This window comes from Oncorhynchus clarkii, chromosome 23 (genome assembly GCF_045791955.1).
Source record: "Oncorhynchus clarkii lewisi isolate Uvic-CL-2024 chromosome 23, UVic_Ocla_1.0, whole genome shotgun sequence".
NCBI lineage: Eukaryota > Metazoa > Chordata > Actinopteri > Salmoniformes > Salmonidae > Oncorhynchus > Oncorhynchus clarkii.
The window spans coordinates 3,416,650-3,435,247 of record NC_092169.1 but is presented as its reverse complement, the minus strand read 5'-3'; the positions used below and the strand labels follow the sequence as shown (position 1 = coordinate 3,435,247).

Sequence of the window (18,598 nt, the reverse complement as noted above, 5' to 3'; positions counted from 1 at the left end):
GGAATGTTCTCGTAATATACAGTGCAGCGAGTGCTTGACCTTATTGGACAAACAAATATATTCTGTATAATTTGATGCGTTGGAGGAAAAACAACTCCCTGTCACAGATCCAAAATAGTCACCATCAAAGACTTCATGAAACAGTACACAGTGGGAGGGAGAATACATCCAGTTATAAAAAGGGCAACAAGCTTGTTCCAAGAAAACCAATGTGTGAACAAAATGAATCCGCACAGTGATGCGATTACAATTCTGAGTAAGGCCACCAGTGACAGACTGACCACTTTTGTCCTCTATGGGCTAGCGCTTTGCTAATTAGCCTAACTCAAACTAACCCCATTCCGTACAAATGTGCGCAACCGCGACATTCAAACGAGGCTGCAAATAAAACTAATGTGACTGTAGCAACTGTTGACTTCAAAATCTGGGGTGTGAACTACGTTTCTATTCAACCGTTGACCGACATGGTAACGGCTCTATAGTACTGGAGACAAGTTGAAAAAAACTGACCCTCCGTTACATCGTGACATGCCGTAACGTACATCACGCATAAAGCAACAATTTGCAAGTCTTACAATCCCTCTCCACAAGTCTTACAATCTCTTTCCACCAGGTGTTGCACTTCTCTCATCGTTTAAAAACAAGAAATGGACAGTGACGGGGATAAGGGGGATACCTAGTCATTTTCTGCGTCATCACTGCAAGCAATCATGACTCTCAAAGCCACCGTTTACGTCTGAAGATCACTTTAGCACCACCCTAAAAACCCAATTCAAATTCGACACAAACCTTCAAATAGGTATGTAATACCACATTATATAAACTCTTTATAGTGTTTTATTTACATTTTAGAGGCGATAAGGTGATAAGTTGGATTTCCCACGACGACATCTCTCCTTCTCACTATCCCGCATTGGTTTCGCTTCCCCACCCGCCATTTTTAAAAAGACCCGACGGAGCTCATTGCCTTCTTGAATCATACAGAAACGGGCAGCGTGGATGTCTCGGCATGGACTTTGTTGGAAAGGGGAGAAATTGTGCTTTACATTGGTATTGACATTACAGTTGATCTGGAAGTATTACGTTTTTTTGGGCGCTAAAATAAGGCCAATTGTACGGACCAAGGCGATCTACAAGTGTGAGAGAGTTTACGTTACACAACCAGAGCCTAAACCTAGCCCTTTCTCTGTGGCAGGCTAGCTGCTGGGCATTTCCCTCTAAAACAAATAACAGACACACACCACATTTAGAACATCTGGAGAGATGAGTTGAACTTCCCTTTGAACTATTTACTTTATAAGCTAATTATTAATTATCTCCAGCCCCATAATGTCCACATCTGAATATTAATGTGTGGTTAAGTGTCCCTCTAAGCATTTCTAAGAATGTTATGTTTTTGTCAAGGATGTCTCCAACACTCGTTCATTGATAAGTGTTCAGGCCGAGCTGATCCTGTTTCTATTATTAGACTGTAAAAAAAGCTTATATAACTAAACGCTGCCACCAGCTGGCTCTCCTGGGCTGGGAGTCCAATCGTAAGAGAACACAATTAAGGAGGAGAGGATGAGTCAGCACATTCCAAAACAAAAGGCTGAGAAGGATTTAGGGGTTTTATACGCGATGTTCATAACGGCACACTGTAGCAAAATGTTTTGCAACAGAAAAGGAAACTGAAGTCCTGGTAGTTCCAGTCCATTGTCTTCTGCAGGGCTCTACGCTGCCCTTTCTTTTTTTTGTTTACAACGAGCACGTACATGCCCAAGTCAAAAAATGTATGCGCACACAAAGAAATTTAGGAGCACAATGAAAAATATTTTGGTAATAAAGCTAGAATCACGCATTTTTCTGGGCATACTGGTGCTCCCAGATTAAAATTCCAGGTCGCACAGCAAAATATTAGGCTCATATGCGAGTAAAATGGTCGCACTGTAGAGCCCCGTTCTGTTTGGTGCCTAATGAACATGACTGTGGATACATGCTGGGTTATGTTGAATTCGTATATAGTACGTGAGGTGGCATGGGGTTTTTACCGGTCCCAAATTTGCTGAATGGATGGTTGGGGTTGCCAGTGGCCTTCTCCAGCTGGAACAGCCTCCAGGCATCATTCATCAGGTTCTTCTCGTGCTCAGAGTCCACAGCATTCACCTCACGGTCCTTACAGCTCTCGTCAAACAACGGGCACAAGAAGAACTGAGCAAACCTAGACACACAAAGGACAAGACATTCATTTAACAAGTTAACATACATAAGCAAAAACTGCAGATTCGGCTACCTAGATTTTTTTTTTTTAAAGGGCTGTTGGATGATTTGTTTTAAAATTAACTTGAGTGTCCTGGTGAAGGCCTACAGGAACATCAGTGAGGATTAAGCAAATGGTGGGTTAGGGGTGTGTGCTATTTATTTTTCCAGGCCAGTGGTTAATAATTGCAGTAACATGTGGAAAAGTCCACGTTCTGAATTCAGAGGTGTACTTTTCTCAACTTTAGGCTGTTCGTCAGCAGACTCAATAGACAGCAGTGACATTTCACAGACCTGTATGCAAAGCTATTTGAATGGCCCTAAGGACGAGCAACTGCCATGCAAAAGAAAACGACCGCAATTAAGTGAATTGGCCAAAGTAAATGCCCTCTGCAGCTAGGCAGCTACAGACTCAACATAGCTGGAAGATACAGAAATCTGACATGTCATAAGCAAGCTCTATATTCAAGTGGCCCTGGCCTATACACCTGTAATTACTAATCAGGTAGCCCTATACACCCGTTATCAACCACCCTCCTTCGATTGGAACTCTATTTAACTAGACAAGTCAGTTAAGAACAAATTATTATTTACAATAACGGCCATACCCGGACACTGGGCCAATTGTGCGCCGCCCTATGGGACCCCCAATCACGGCCCGGTTGTGAAACAGCCTGGAATGGAACCAGGGTGTCTGTAGTGACACCTCTAGCACTGAGATGCAGTGCCTTAGACCGCTGCGCCACTCGGGAGCCCCAAAACGGTATGAAGGTTGATGATATGGATTTAAAAACAGCTTCCAAAAAAATCAGGTCACAGATTCCAGTGGAACATTACTTTTTTGTTCATGAGTGTTTGAAAAGCTTATCAATATTTAAAATATTGATCTGCATTGGTGTCCAGATGGTTTTCACACGCCTAATCAAATCACAGTGGCACACCCAAAGCCGTCAAGTAAAATGGGAGAATTTCTACCACGACATAATCGGGGTCATATTCAAAAAGCACCAAACGGAAGAAAATAAACTGAAAAGGGCGGGGCTACCTGAACTCGTCCAATAAGAAACGATTGTTTTGCAAAAAAGTTACACCATGTGCCTTATTGAACATGACCCTGTTGGTTCACTCACCTGTCCAATGCACCCTCCAGGTGTTCGTGGGATACGTCAAAGTAGTAGTTGGTGTGCTCACCGCTAGTGAAAGCATTGGAGCTGCCAGCATGCTCACTGAGAAACTGGCTGTACTCATTCTCCTTGGGGTACTTCTCTGTGCCCAAAAACAGCATGTGTTCGCAGAAGTGGGCAATGCCTGATATGTTCCCTGGGTCTGACAAAGAACCTGGTACACATAAGAGTCGAACACAGTTAATCTACACGTTGCTTCGCATTCGCACACTTCTGCACTTAAAGTAAAACAAAGTGAATTATGTTTAGACGCTGCCAGCCATAACATTGGAGAGGTGGTTCAAACCCTGAAACAATAAGGGATAAAAAACAGAAGCAGATGAAAAAGTGTGATAAAGGATCCTCTTCAATGTAGTCCCATGGGAGATAAACTAGGGAGCGAAAAAGAGAAGTGGCAGCATCATTTACAGGAATAGCGGAGAATGTGAATGGGGGTTTGAAACAAAGAAATAAAATATACAGATAAAGAAGCTACAGGATGAGGAGATGGGTGGAGACACCTGTAGGAAAATAATGAGAGGGGAGACCGGGGGGGGGGTCTCTGTATTGAGAATGGGTCATGGAGGCTGCCTCCGGCCTAGATAAGTGGAGTGGGTGAATACTGTACCTATGTTGACGTCCAGCCCTGCTGAGGACTTGTCTGTGGTGGGATCACTGATGAGCACGGCCTTCAGGCCATTGTTAAACTCCAGGCCCCTGTAGACCCGCTTGTCTTCTGGAGAGCGGACGATCTCACTGACTACCCTCTTCACAGCCGGGTCTGTCATTCTGAGGGGTAGAGACAACACAAGCCTGTAGAGCACAGGAAAGAATGTTGTTATTTTATGCACTAAATTCTCAATTGATTGGACAAGCAATTTACAGATTAATGGTAATTACAATGACTGATTTTAACATGTAGGGGGAATGTAGTGGAGAGAATTTTGAATGACGCAAGGTAGACGGACTACTCAAACTGAAGTACCATATTTAGACCCCGAGCAGACGTCAGCATTCAGTCAACAGAATGACAGCGGACCAATACCATGCTAACAAGCATATGCAAGTGATTTTTGCAAATAAATACATTCAACAGGCACATAGTGCCTTTGGAAAGTATTCAGACGCCTTGACTTTTTCCATCGCCTTATTCTAAAATTGAATAAAAAAAATAAGAATTTTAAACTCAATCTACACACAATGCCCCATAATGAAAAAGAAAAAAACAAGTGAAGAAAGTTTTGCTAATTAAATATTTAAAAACAAAAACTGGAAATATTACATTCACATAAGTATTCAGATCCTTTACTCAGTACTTTGTTGAAGCACCTTTGGCAGCGATTACAGCATTGAGTCTTCTTGGGTATGGCGCTACAAGCTTAGCACAACAGTATTTTGGGAGTTTCTCCCATTCTTCTTTGCAGATCCTCTCAAGCTGTCAGCTTTCCAAATACACCACCGTTCAAAAGTGTGGTCACTTAGAACTGCCCTTATTTTTTAAAGAAAGGCACATTTTTTCCAGTTAAACATCAAATTGATCATAAATGCAGTGGACATTGTTAATGTTGTAAATGACTATTGTATCTGGAAATACCAGTCTCAACATCAACCGTGAAGAGGAGACTCCGGGATGCTGGCCTACTAGGCAGAGCTGCAAAGAAAAAGCTGCATCTCAGATTGGCCAATAAAAAGAAAAGATTAAGATGGGCAAAAGAACAGACAGTGGACAGAGGAACTCTGCCTAGAAGGCTAGCATCCCGGAGTCGCCTCTTCACTGTTGACGTGGAGACTGGTGTTCTGCGGGTATTATTTAATGAAGCTGCCAGTTGAGGAGTTGTGAGGCGTCTGTTTCTCAAACTAGACACTAATGTACTTGTCCTCTTGCTCAGTTGTGCACTGGGGCCTCCCACTCTTTCTATTCTGGTTAGAGCCAGTTTGCGCTGTTCTGTGAAGCGAGTAGTACACAGTGTTGTACGAGCTCTTCAGTTTCTTGGCAATTTCTTGCATTGAATAGCCTTCATTTCTCAGAACAAGAATAGACTGACGAGTTTCAGAAGAAACATCTTTGTTTCTGGCCATTTTGAGCCTGTAATCAAACCCACATGATGGTGCTCCAGATACTCAACTAGTCTAAAGAAGGCCAGTGTTATTGCTTCTTTAAATCAGAACAACAGTTTTCAACTGTGCTAAGATAATTGCAAAAAGGTTTTCTAATTATCAATTGGCTTTTTATAGACTTCGATTAGCTAACGTGCCATTGGAACACGATTAGCTAACGTGCCATGGTTGCTGATAATGGGCCTCTGTACGCCTATGTAGATATTCTATTTAAAAAAAATAAGCCTTTTCCAGCTACAATAGTCATTTACAACATTAACAATGTCTACACTATTTCTGATTAATTTGATGTTATTTTAAATGGAAAAAAATCTTCCAAACACAAGGAGATTTCTAAGTGACCAAACTTTTGAACAGAAGTGTATTTACTTCTAGTTTACCTTTATTTAACTAGGCAAGTCAGTTAAGAACAAATTCTTATTTAGAATAACGGCCTACACCGGCCAAACGCGGACGAAGCTGGGCCAATTGTGCACCGCCCTGTGGGACTCCCAATCACAGCCGGTTGTGATACAGGTTGGATGAGGAGCGTTACCGTGGACCAGCTCGTACATCCTCTATTCAGGCTGCAAAGGCATCATTTTCCTCCTTACCTAGTTTTAATGGCGTACTGAATGTAGGATGCTATATCCCACGGGGGACACGAGTGTATTACCGGCTGGGCACTCATACCTAGACAGTGCAGATCTAGCGCCCACTATCGGCTACCGGCTACAGCTGGAACAGTAATACTAGTCTGTCTAGGGCTAGGCGATATTTTGCATTGATAGCTACATGTCTCCAACTAGCTAAGCTAACTAGCTACAAAACGAAAAAATATATATCCGAATATACCCTTTAAAATGTATTTACAGCACAACAGTGCATTTTTACTAGGCTGGTTTAAGATTTGCAAGTTAACAAGCCGTACTGTGATAGCCGGAAACCGCCATAGATTCGCTGGCTAACCTTATTAACGTTGGCTAGTCTGCCCTGAGTCCTACTTAACTAAATTAGCTATATTTAGCGTGTAGTTGGTGCCAGGTGCATCCGGCAGCTAGCTAGGCTGGCTGGTTTCAAATCAAGTGCATAACAATACGTGTCCTTGGTTAGCCAGCTAGCTATCAAAGTTGATATGCTACTTGTATACGTAGCTAGCTGTGAATGCTTTTCTGCTAATGCTTAATTAGTCAGCCCTTCAGCTAGCTAACTAGGGTCATTCTGTAACGTTTCAGCTACCGTTAGCTGGTAAATATTTGTTCATTACATGCGAGTTTTTGAAGTGGATAGTATCTGACATTTAACACTCACCTAACACTTTGATAAAAGTACAAACTATTCCCCGCAATCAGACGGTGTCTTGTAAACTGGGCCAGTCGGCTAAAACATTGCAGCATAATTCGGATAGACAACAGTCAGAGAAACCTTCGATCTTTACGGCGCCATGTTGTAATAGACAAATGCAATGGACGCCAGAGAGTCACGTAATAGATCATGAATTATGTGATTTACTTGATGTCAGTGGTATTTACTAAAATAAAATAATATTATTTTAAACTAACAACATATACAACATGTGGACAAGTATGGTTTTGATTGATGTGTTATGTTTAGATCAGAAAGTCGATTAATCAGCCTGTTTGGATCAAGCCACTCCTTTCCTAGCTCTTGCGGAGTCCCCAGCCATGTTCGAGAGGCTCAAAACCGTAATGTATCATGGGTAATTGTGACTGACTGATCTACAAATAATAATGAGTAGTTAATTTATAATGCAAGGTTCTTTGTAGATCAGTCAGTCGGCAGGCTCATGCACTGTCGAACAAGCCCCCTAACAACTGAATGTTCCGGTTGAAGGGGACTATGCATAGACCTATAGATAATTACTTTTTCACGAGTATAAAAACACCTCCGTTCCGCCAGCAAGAACAAGACCTACACAATATACAAAAGTATGTGGACCCCCCTTCAAATGAATGGATTCAGCCATTTCAGCCTCACAGGTGTATAAATTCAAGCGCACAGCCAGGAAGACATTAGTGACGTTCAACGTGGCACTGTCATAGGATGCAACCTTTCCACAAGTCAGTTAGTCAAATGTCTCTCCTGGTCAACAAAATGCTGTTATTGTGAAGTGGAAACATCTAAGAGCAACAATGGCTTAGATGTGAAGTGGTACGCCACACAAGCTCACAGAACGGGATTGCCGAAGTGTGTAAAAATCATGTCCTCAATTGCAACAATTCATACTGAGTTCCAAACTCCCTCTAGAAGCAACGTCAGCACAAGAACTGTTCATCAGGATCTTCATGAAATGGGTTTCTATGGCCAAACAGCCACACACAAGCCTAAGATCACCATGTGCAATGCCAAGCTTCGGCTGGAGTGGTGTAAAGCTTGCTGCCATTGGACTCTAGAGCAGTGGAAACTAATTCTCTGGAGTGATATCACGCGTCACCATCTGGCAGTCCAAAGGACAAAACCAAGTTTTGGCAGATGCCAGAAGAACGATACCTGCCCCAATGCATAGTGCCAACTGAAAAGTTTGGTGGAGGAGGAATAATGGCCTGGGGCTGTATTTCATGGTTCGGGCTAGGTCCCTTAATTCCAGTGAAGGAAAATCTTAACGCTACAGCATAAAATTACATTCTAGACGATCCTGTGCATTCAACTTTGTGACAACCATTTGGGGAAGGCATTTTTCTGTTATAGCATGACACATTTCTCCGTGCACAAAGCAAGGTCCATACAGAAATGGTTTGTCACGATCGGTGTGGAAGAACTTGACTGGCCTACAGAGAGCCCTGAACCCAAGCTCATCGAACACCTTTGGGGTATATTGGAACGCCGGCTCCAAGCCAGGCCTCAGTGCCCGACCTCACTAATGCTCTTGTGGCTGAATGGAGTCCCCGCAGCAATGGACCAACATCTAGTTACAGCATTAAAGGGGGGACCAGCTCCATATTAATGCCCATGATTTTGGAATTAGATGTTTGACAAGCACATACTTTTAGTAATGTATAACAGTTCAGAACCACAGCAGGTAGCAGAAAAGTATGATCTTATTTCAATAATAATCCTGCAAAAAAAACTCAATTAGAAACAACAAACTATGTCCGTTTTAGGTACACTCAGTGTACATTCCTCATTTGCACAAGATTACTACTAGGCCAATTTTTCCTTCTTGCAACGCAATAGTTAAACCACTAGAAACTGCATACGCATGGTCTGAGGTTTGCAGAAGGATAAGCACACTCACGTCAATTTCAGTTTTTATAAATGCCAACATTTGCATAAACTGGCGCACGCATGTTCTAGGGAATTTGTGTGTGCATTCGCAACGTTTAAAAATCAGGTGAGCTAATTAAGGCCTACAACCAAATTGTGAAACCTCCGGGGTCCACGAGGAGAAGTTTCATAATCACTGGCCTATTGCAACAGTATCCTTTTAAACTTCCAATGTCAAATAGTTTGCGAAATGTTTTAACCCATACGAATCGAAAAATAACTGTTCCTATCCCTGAAATGTGTGTGGGTGCTTTATGCTTACATGACCAGTAGAGGGAACAACAGACTCATATTTATCGATCCCAGCGATGGGCGAATGCGCAGGCCTTGTCTCTGTGGATCTTTTTTCTTTTGTCTCTGAAAAGTTCATCATAATACAGCATGAGCAATTTAAATGAGTACCAGCTTCCAATGGTAAATGTGTAATTTCTCCTAATGTCAGTATAGGCATCATTAGGGATCTATGCTCTTTTTTTCACAAGATTGATTAGCGATAAACTACTAACTCTGGACCACAGACATTTTTTTTATTGAGGTGATTATTTTTTTTACTACAACATAATCACCTATCAGATCATTCACACAGCAGTTCCTAGTAAAAGGTGTGTAAATCCAGCGGCTCTTGTAATCTTTCTGTTTCTCTGCGCGGTGTGTGCGCTTCAGCTGCTCATGGGAAATTCCTCAACTCTGAACTGTCTCTCTGTTTTGTTTGCATTGTGAGGAAAAGCGAACCAACCACTACGAGGACGACATTTATGAGATCCGGGTCGCGCCTCCCTCAAAACCCTGAGTGTCACAGTAAAAACGTTTTAATTTAATCGGCTCAGGCAGTAATTTATTTCAGTGTCCAAGATCACTGAAAGGCAAAACGGACACTGCAAGCCCCCAGTATAACGACAAAAACTACAATGGATTATTCAACCAATGACAGCAAATCAACCAGCAAGAATAAAGTGGTGGCTGTGGTGGGAGGTGGTTTGGTAAGAAGTCAACATGGAAGTGTGAATAATGTAAACAGGCTGCTGATATTTGCTGTAATGAAAAATTGTTCATGTTGTGACAAGGTTATCTAATCTATGTGTAATCTATTAATGAAATATAAATGTAATCTATTTAAGTGTAATCTGAGCCTTATTTTCTTGAGGTTATAGGACCATTTTTGGCGTTGCCAATTTGCTAAACTGCAGATGGCCCCATTGACTCAATAGGGTTGATGGTGAAAAAGGCAGGTCTGAGCTAACAGTATTTTGGTTGTAAACAAACAGTATCATTTTTATTTTATACTTTCCTTGCAGGCCTCTTAAAGCAATATCATGTAAGGAAGAGTAAAGCCTAACAGTAATTGACACTTTAAACTACTCGGTCCTTGTTGTAGCCTACCATTGACAAAGCAAAGTGCCTTAAGGTTAATATGATTGTTTTGATCTCTTCCTTTGATATTGCTGTGCAGAAACCATGTACATTTTTTAAAATCCATTTCCATTTTCATCACAAGTGATAAAAATGAAAATAGATGCTGCCTGCACCATGAACTAATGCAATCAACCCTCTCTCAGGTCGGCGCCTTGAATGCCTGCTACTTTGCAAAAAGAGGTTTTCAAGTAGAGGTCTTTGAATCTCGAGAAGGTAAACACTTGATTACACAACATATAAAGTGCTTCCTCTTATTTTGAACAGCTACACAGTAGTCCATCTATTTTTGGAAGTATGCACTGCATGCAGTCATTAGTCATTACAATATTCCTAACAACAAAGCACAATCCCCGCTAGCAATGAGCAATTGGCCCAGAAGCGGCCCAAGTACATTGGGCCGACTTTGCCGGTATCTTTCCAGAATCCCCCCAGAAGCGGCCCGATGCAAATTGAAATAAATGTATACAAAATTAGTCGATTTTAGAAATTTGAAATATTACCATTCTAAATGTTATACATACAAATTATACCCATCCACAAAAAAAACATTTTGTGTCGGAGGAAACACCATACACCTGGTGACCGTGTCAGCGTGCATGCGCCTGGCCCGCCACAGGAGTCGCTACAGCGCGATTGTGCGCTGCCTCATGGGTCTCCCGAACGTGGCCGGTACGGCTCTCGTACCAGCATCTGTAATAAATGCAGTTTGCAATGCGATGCAGGGTCTTAGACCGCTGAGCCACTCAGGAGGCTCCATCCACAAAGTTTTTAATGCTTATCAATTGCCTTGCACAATTGTATCAAAATACTAAAATACTACACAGGACTCTTAAAGAATTTAATTTAAACGATCATTTTATTTTTGATCACAGAAACAATGAGAAAATAAGGAAAAATAAATAATGAAATGTTAATTACATAATGCAGCCAGATAACTCACACCGGAATCGGCCCGAACTCAATCCCCACATCCTAGCCATAAGTAATACTGCCGAAGACGGCCCATTCTCGGGCCACATGACGTCGGCCAAGTCTGACTCTCGGCCAAGCCCCGACGCTCAGCCAGAATCGTCCCAGATCCACTGTGCTAGCTGGGATGGCTTCTGTCCTGATAGCAATCAAACAGCAATCTAAACATGTATTTCAATATAAGTTATGATTGGCATATGATTGGCATATGACACTGGTTTCACAAGCATTCATCAGATGCAGTGAAATTACATTTGGATTGACTAGTAGCTTGTGTATGTTAGACTTGAGTATCCTCATACCTGAATGTTTGATCTCTCCATCTCTGATCCTGACCAGATATCCGCCAAGCCAAAATAGTCAAGGGAAGAAGCATCAATCTAGCTCTATCTCACAGGGGTCGCCAGGCATTGAAACAAGTGGGAATGGAAGACACGGTATGTTGTTCTGTTTTGTCCTTCTTGGCTACCACTGTGGGAAATTGAATTCCTAGTCTCAACAGCTGGTAAGCAATGAAAACTGAACCAGGCAGTTGCTCTTTGTTGTTATTTTACAGTATTCGTAATGATGAAATATTCAAAGTGCCCATGCCCCCTGGGAAGAGAGCCTGGGATTTGCCAGCTTTTCAAGTAAACCTTCAAGGGCAGTCATGATGAGGACAGAATGAACTTAGGTAGCCCATATTTAGAGCCAAGAATATCCACTTTCCTGAACTATGGCCGAACGGATAGATGTGTTTTAAATGTTTTGCCAATTGTTGTTGCTAGAGAACTATAATGGCGCCAGAAGAGATGGCTGATGTTTGACGGGCTCCAAACCAACTGTGCTATTTTGTTTGGTTTTTCGCGTTGTTTGTAACTTATTTTGCAACTTATTTTGTACATAATGTTGCTGCTACCATCTCTTATGACCAAAAATAACTTCTGGACATCAGAACAGCAATTACTCACCTCAAACAGGACAAAGATTTTTTCTTTAATGAGTCTGATGTAAAGGATATACTGCTTTATCGGGAACAGGCCCAAATCCCCGTCATTTGCATGAAGAAAAGACGGAGAAAAAGGGGGTGGAGGTTAGGCTGCCTTCTGAGAATTTGTAGGCGAGTGAATGAACCTCCACTACCATCTTTTCTATTAGCCAACGTGCAATCTTTGGAAAACGAAATTAATGATATACAATCAAGACCATCCTACCAACGGGACATTAAAAACTGTAATATCTTATGTTTCACCGAGTCGGGGCTGAACGACGACACGGATAATATAGACCTGGCGGGATTTTCCATGCATCGGCGGGACAGAGAAGCTACATTTGGTAAGACGAGGGGTGTGGGTGTATGTCTATTTGTCAATAACAACTGGTGCGCAGTGTAGACCACACAATCTACCAAGAGAGTTCTCATCCATATTATTCGTAGCCGTCTATTTATTCGTAGCCGTCTATTTATCATCACAAACCAATGCTGACACTTAGACCGCACTCAACGAGCTGTATAAGACAATAAGCAAACAAGAAAATGCTCATCCAGAAGCGGCGCTCCTAGTTGCCGGGGACTTTAATACTTAAATCCATTTTACCTCATTTCTACCAGCATGTCACATGTGCAACCAGAGGGAAAAAAACATAGACCACCTTTACTCCACATACAGAGATGCATTCAAAGCTCTCCCTCGCCTACCATTTGGCAAATCTGAACATAATTATATCCTCCTGATTCCTGCTTACAAGCCCAAACTAAAGCAGGAAGTACCAGTGACTCGCTCAATACGGAAGTGGTCAGATGACCGCTACAGGACTGTTTTGCTAGCACAGACTGGATATGTTCCGGGATTCATCCAATGGCATTGTGGAGTATACCACCTCAGTCATCGGCTTCATCAATAAGTGCATCAATGATGTCGTCCCCACAGTGACCGTATGTACATATCCCAACCAGAAGCCATGGATTACAGGCAACACCGGCATCGAGCTAACGGTTAGAGCTGCCGCATTCAAGGAGCGGGACACTAATCCGGACGCTTATAAGTAATCCCTCCATGCCCTCAGACGAATCATCAAACAAGCAAAGCGTCAATGCAGGATTAAGACTGAATCCTACTACACCGGCACTGATGCTCATCGGATGTGGCAGGGCTTGAAAACTATTAAGGACTACAAAGGGAAACCCAGACATGAGCTGCCTAGTGACGCAAGCTTATCAGACAAGCTAAATGCCTTTTATGCTCGCTTCGAGGCAAGCAACACTGAAGCATAAATGAGAGCACCAGCTGTTCCGGACGACTGTGAGATGGCAAGTGTCTTCACTGACCTATTCAACCTCTCCCTGACTGAGTCTGTAACACCTACATGTTTCAAGCAGACCACCATAGTCCCTGTGCCCAAGGAAGCGAAGGTAACCTGCCTAAATTATTACCACCCTGTAGCACTCATGTTGGTAGGAAAGGTTGGTCATGGCTCACATCAACAGCATCATCCCGCATATCCTAGACCCACTCCAATTCGCATACTGCCCCAACAAATCCGCAGTCTCCATCGCACTCCACACTGGGGGCAAGCTTCCTGCCATCCAGGACCTAAATACTAGGTTATGTCAATGGAAAGTCCCCCAAAAATTGTCAAAGACTCCAGTCACCCAAAGACAGTTCTCTCTGCTACCGTATGGCAAGAGGTACCGAGCGCCAAGTTTAGGACCAACGGGCTCCTTAACAGCTTCTACCCCCAAGCCATAAGACTGCTGAACAATTAATCAAATGGCCTCCTGGACAATTTACATTGACCCCCCCCCACACACACTCACTGTTTATTATCTACAATATGCTGTCACTTTACCCCTAACTACAAATTACTTCAACTAACCTGTATCCATGCAAATTGACTCGGTACCGGTACCCCCTGTGTATATAGCCTCGTTAATGTTATTTTATTGTTTCTTATGATTTTTTATTTTAGTTTATTTGGTAAATATTTTCTTAACTCTTTCTTGAACTGCATTGTTGGTTAAGGGATGGTTTTGGCGCATGTGACAAAGTTTAATTTGATTTAGTGCTGGATTCCTTTTTCAATATGCTTGTCTTCATCATGTCATCATGTTATTACACATGTTATACACTGACAATGTAATTCCATGAGCAGATCTGACCAGTTTGATTTCTTCTCTAGATTGTCTCCAAAGGAATCCCCATGCATTCCAGAATGATCCACTCCTTGAATGGGACACAGTCCCCCATTCCTTATGGCAAGAAAGGACAGGTAACTCTGCTGCTGCAACGCCTAGACACACCACACTGTAACTCCCATTCGATAGATTAAGAGTAAATTCTGCACGCAAGACAAAGTATGACCATTACCTTGTAGCACAGTAGTCTGTCAGCCTTTTGTATTATTTATGTATAATTACAGTTTCTTAAATACATCATTGAGTAGGGTTACATGCACAAAATGATACGATTATTATGAATAGTCAGATTCATATAATAGTTTGATTTAAAACGTTTACATGCTTTGCAAGAAGAACAATTCCACTAATAATCCTGTTTACATGGACACATCTGAAATCAGACTACCCGATGGGACTTTGATAAATGTAGAAAATCAGCAATCAAAACACACGTTCTAACACAGCGACCATGTTATTTTTGTGAAAACTATTTGATTCTGAGTTCGGACATATAAAGTTTGTATGTGAAAACTAATTCTAAGATGCATACTTTCAGTTTTTCCGAACTCACTTCACTCGTGCAAAAGAAAGAAGCTTGCGCTCCTTCATTCTTGAATTGGAGTGGCATTTGCGTCCCTTGCCTTTGCAACCATAAAAATCATGGTTGCAAAGGCAAGAGATGCAAATGTCACTTCACCACTTTAGCAGACTTTCATCATAGAAAGTGCATTGAGACACAAACAATGGTCAATGGCCTCAGATTTACTGAATCAACAGGACCTCTCTTCCATCCCAAAGGGACTCTGTTAATCATTACACTTCTTTGCAACAAGGAGCAAAGGGAATGAGGTTTGTGTGATTCATCATCTCAAAAATCCCCTAAACAAAGCAGGCTTTTATTTAAATCCCAGAATACTTGATTTAATTTCATTTCAAATTAACACCTATTTTACAGTACCAGTCAAAAATTTTGACACACCTTCTCATTCCAGGGTTTTTCTTTATTTTTACTATTTTCTACATTGTAGAATAATAGTGAAGACATCAACTATGAAATAACACATATGGAATCATGTAGTAACCTAAAAAGTGTTAAACAAATCAAAATATATTTTATATTTGAGATTCTTCAAAGTAGCCACCCTTTGCCTTGATGACAGTTTTGCACACGCTTGGAATTCTCTCAACCAGCTTCATGAGGTAGTCACCTGGAATGCATTTCAATTAACATGTGTGCCTTGTTAAAAGTTCATTTGTGGAATTTCTTTCCTTCTTAATGTGTTTGAGCACCAAAATACCAAACTTCATTTTTATGCTGATGATACTGTAATTTACTGTTGTGCCTCGTCTCTTTCAAAAGCTTTCCAGAACATGCAAACTGCTTTTTATACTGTTCAACATACCTTGTGTCAATTGAAGCTTATCCTCAATACTGACAAAACTAAACTAATGGTGTTTTCTTATGCAAGAAATAGACCTCTGAACCTTTCATCTATTACTACCTGTCAGGACAAGGGGATTGAGGTTGTAACCTCATATAAATATCTTGGAATTTTGATTGATGACGGCCTCTCTTTTAAATTGCATATTCAATAACTTACAAAATAATTGAAGCTGAAATTGGGATTTTATTTTAGGAATAAGGCCTGTTTTTCTTTTGAAGCCAGAAGGAGGCTAGTAATCAGCTACATTTATGCCTTTACTAGACTATGGGGATATTTTATATATGAATGCTTCCGCTCAGTGTTTGAGATCAATTGACACCCTTTACCATGGCACTTTGAGATTTATATTATACTGCAAAACCCATACGCACCACTGCACTTTGTATACCAGGGTTGGCTGGCCTTCTCTAGTCACTCGTAGGCTCAGTCACTGGTATACTTTTATTTACAAAGCCATTTTGGGTTTACTACCTTTTATTTGTGCATTTTTATTGTTCAGAAATGTGGTGAGTACTCTCTTCGTTCGCTGGACTTTATCCTGCTAACTGTTCCAAATGTCCGAACTGAATTTGGTAAAAGGGCTTTTATGTACTCTGCGCCATCGTCTTGGAACACCTTACAAAATACTTTTAAACTGGAAGAACTTGTCCCGATTGGTGTTTTTAAATCACTGATGAAGGATTTTGAGGCTGATTCCCTGACCTGTCAATGTTTTTAATTTGCTGTTTTATACTCTTGTGAATTCAATGGTTTTTACTAGATTTTCATGTCTGTCTGTAATTTTTTTGTAATGACTTGGTGCTGCCTATCTTGGCCAGGGCACTCTTGAAAAAGAGATTTTAATCTCAATGAGCCCTTCCTGGTTAAATAAAGGTTAAATAAATAAAATAAATAAATGAGCCAATCAGTTGTGTTGTGACAAGGAAGGGTGGTATACAGAAGATAGCCCTATTTGGTAAAAGACCAAGTCCATATTATGGCAAGAAAAGCTCAAATAATTTGTATTTATTTTTATTTAACCTTTATTTAACTAGTCATTACTTTGAGACATAAAGTTCCGTCAAGTTTCTTCAAGTGCAGTCCCAAAAACCATCAAGCGCTATGATGAACGAGGGCTGCCACAGGAAAGGAAGGATAAGTTTGTTAGAGTTACAAGCCTCAGAAATTGCAGCCCAAATAAATGCTTCACAGAGTTCAAGTAACAGACGCATCTAAACATCAAATGTTCAGAAGAGACTGCGTGAATCAGGCCTTCATGGTCAAATCGCTGCAAAGAAACTGCTACTAAAGGACACCAATTAGAAGAAGAGACTTGCTTGGGCCAAGAAACACGAGCAATGGACATTAGACTGGTGGAAATCTGTCCTTTGGTCTGATTAGTCCAAATGTTTGATTTTTGGTTCCAACCCCTTGTCTTTGTGAGACGCAGAGTAGGTTAACTGATCTTCACATGTGTGGTTTCCACTGTGAAGCATGGAGGAGGAAGTGTGGGGGTGTTTTGCTGGTGAAACTGTCAGAGATTTATTTAGAATTCAAGGCACACTTAACCAGCATGGCTACCATAGCATTCTGCAGCGATACACCATCCCATTTGGTTTGCGCTTAGTGGGACAATCATTTGTTTTTAAACAGGACAACGACCCAACACACCTCCAGGCTGTGTAAGGGCTATTTGACCAATAAGGAGAGTGATGGAGTGCTGCATCAGATGACCTGGCCTCCACAATCCCCCGACCTCAACCCAATTGAGATGGTTTGGGCTGAGTTGGACCGCAGAGTGAAGGAAAAGCAGCCAACAAGTGCTCAGTATATGTGAGAGCTCCTTCAAGACTGTTGGAAAAGCATTCCAAGTCAAGCTGGTTAAGAGAATGCCAAGAGTTTGCAAATCTGTCATCAAGGCAAAAGGTGGCTACTTTGAATAATCTAAAATAGTTGTTGATTTTTTTAACACTGTTTTGGTTACTACATGATTCCATATGTTATTTCATAGTTTTGATGTCTTCACTATTATCCTACAATGTAGAAGAGAAAAAAAAAGAAATTACCCTTGAATGAGTAGGTGTGTCCAAACTTTTGACTGGTACTGTAGGTTCTCACAGTGTGAATAGTCTGTTAAAGCTGGAATCGTTAATGGTGAAACTGCCACGTCCGTTTGCGATATTACAATAACATTGTTGTTGGGTTTTTTTCGCTCTGACGTCATTGCACGTGTAATAGAACAGCAGCATATGTACTGCACTTTTTTACAACAATGCGGGATGCTCCCCAGCTCTGCTTCATCAAACAATAACAACGGCCATGGGGCAGCAGTGGCGCTTTTCCCCTTACTGCGGATTACATCTTTAAACCAATAATTGTTTGTTTTCTTAATAGGTGTTCATTTGAGATGTAACCAGGCCTGTGGTCAAATACTATAATTTTAAATACTTTAGCTTTACTTGATTGAGCTTGCTTTGTGAAATGGAACCAATAGAAAAATTGCCAAAGTACAAACGCTGCCTACTTGGCACTCCATGCAGACTAAAGCAAATGCTTAAAGTATTTGAAAGAGTACAACTAGTATTTGAACTCATGTCTGCACTGGTCTCCGTTGGCTGCTGAGGTCAAGGAGGGTCATAATACATACCTGAAACAAAGCACATTGTACCTGTCACCCCACAGGTAAGTGTTATTTAGTTTGAGAGGAAGCTTTTTCATCTATTACAAAGCTTTTGACTTCAGACAATACTGTAAAATGTACACCAGCCCACCGTGACCATTGCAGACATTTTTTCAAATAGTATTTGCACTTTTTCAGATGCTTTAAGTGTTTGCCTCAGACTGCCTGGAGT

At 41.3% G+C, this 18,598-nt stretch overlaps 2 protein-coding genes across 5 annotated transcripts in view; one reads left to right on the top strand and one right to left on the bottom strand.

Annotated features, from left to right (window-relative positions):
• The window catches only part of LOC139381086 (insulin-degrading enzyme-like), a 47,222-nt gene extending 37,532 nt beyond the window's left edge, over positions 1–9,690 (bottom strand). The window contains exons 1-5 of one of the 4 annotated variants that reach the window (XM_071124338.1): positions 9,350–9,690; positions 9,046–9,140; positions 4,030–4,214; positions 3,369–3,576; positions 2,031–2,200 (exon numbers count right to left, since the gene is read on the bottom strand). In XM_071124338.1, the coding sequence (XP_070980439.1) occupies positions 2,031–2,200; positions 3,369–3,576; positions 4,030–4,214; positions 9,046–9,074 (592 nt within the window). In that variant the 5' untranslated portion in view covers positions 9,075–9,140; positions 9,350–9,690. Of the gene's footprint in view, positions 1–2,030; positions 2,201–3,368; positions 3,577–4,029; positions 4,215–6,809; positions 6,995–9,045; positions 9,141–9,349 lie in introns of those variants that run through there. The other 3 variants (XM_071124339.1, XM_071124337.1, XM_071124336.1) reach the window with 3 other exon arrangements.
• The window catches only part of LOC139381087 (kynurenine 3-monooxygenase-like), a 36,806-nt gene continuing 27,735 nt past the window's right edge, over positions 9,528–18,598 (top strand). The window contains exons 1-4 of the mRNA XM_071124340.1: positions 9,528–9,763; positions 10,340–10,409; positions 11,505–11,602; positions 14,325–14,414. Coding sequence (XP_070980441.1) covers positions 9,692–9,763; positions 10,340–10,409; positions 11,505–11,602; positions 14,325–14,414 — 330 coding nt within the window. The 5' untranslated portion in view covers positions 9,528–9,691. The remainder of the gene's footprint in view (positions 9,764–10,339; positions 10,410–11,504; positions 11,603–14,324; positions 14,415–18,598) is intronic.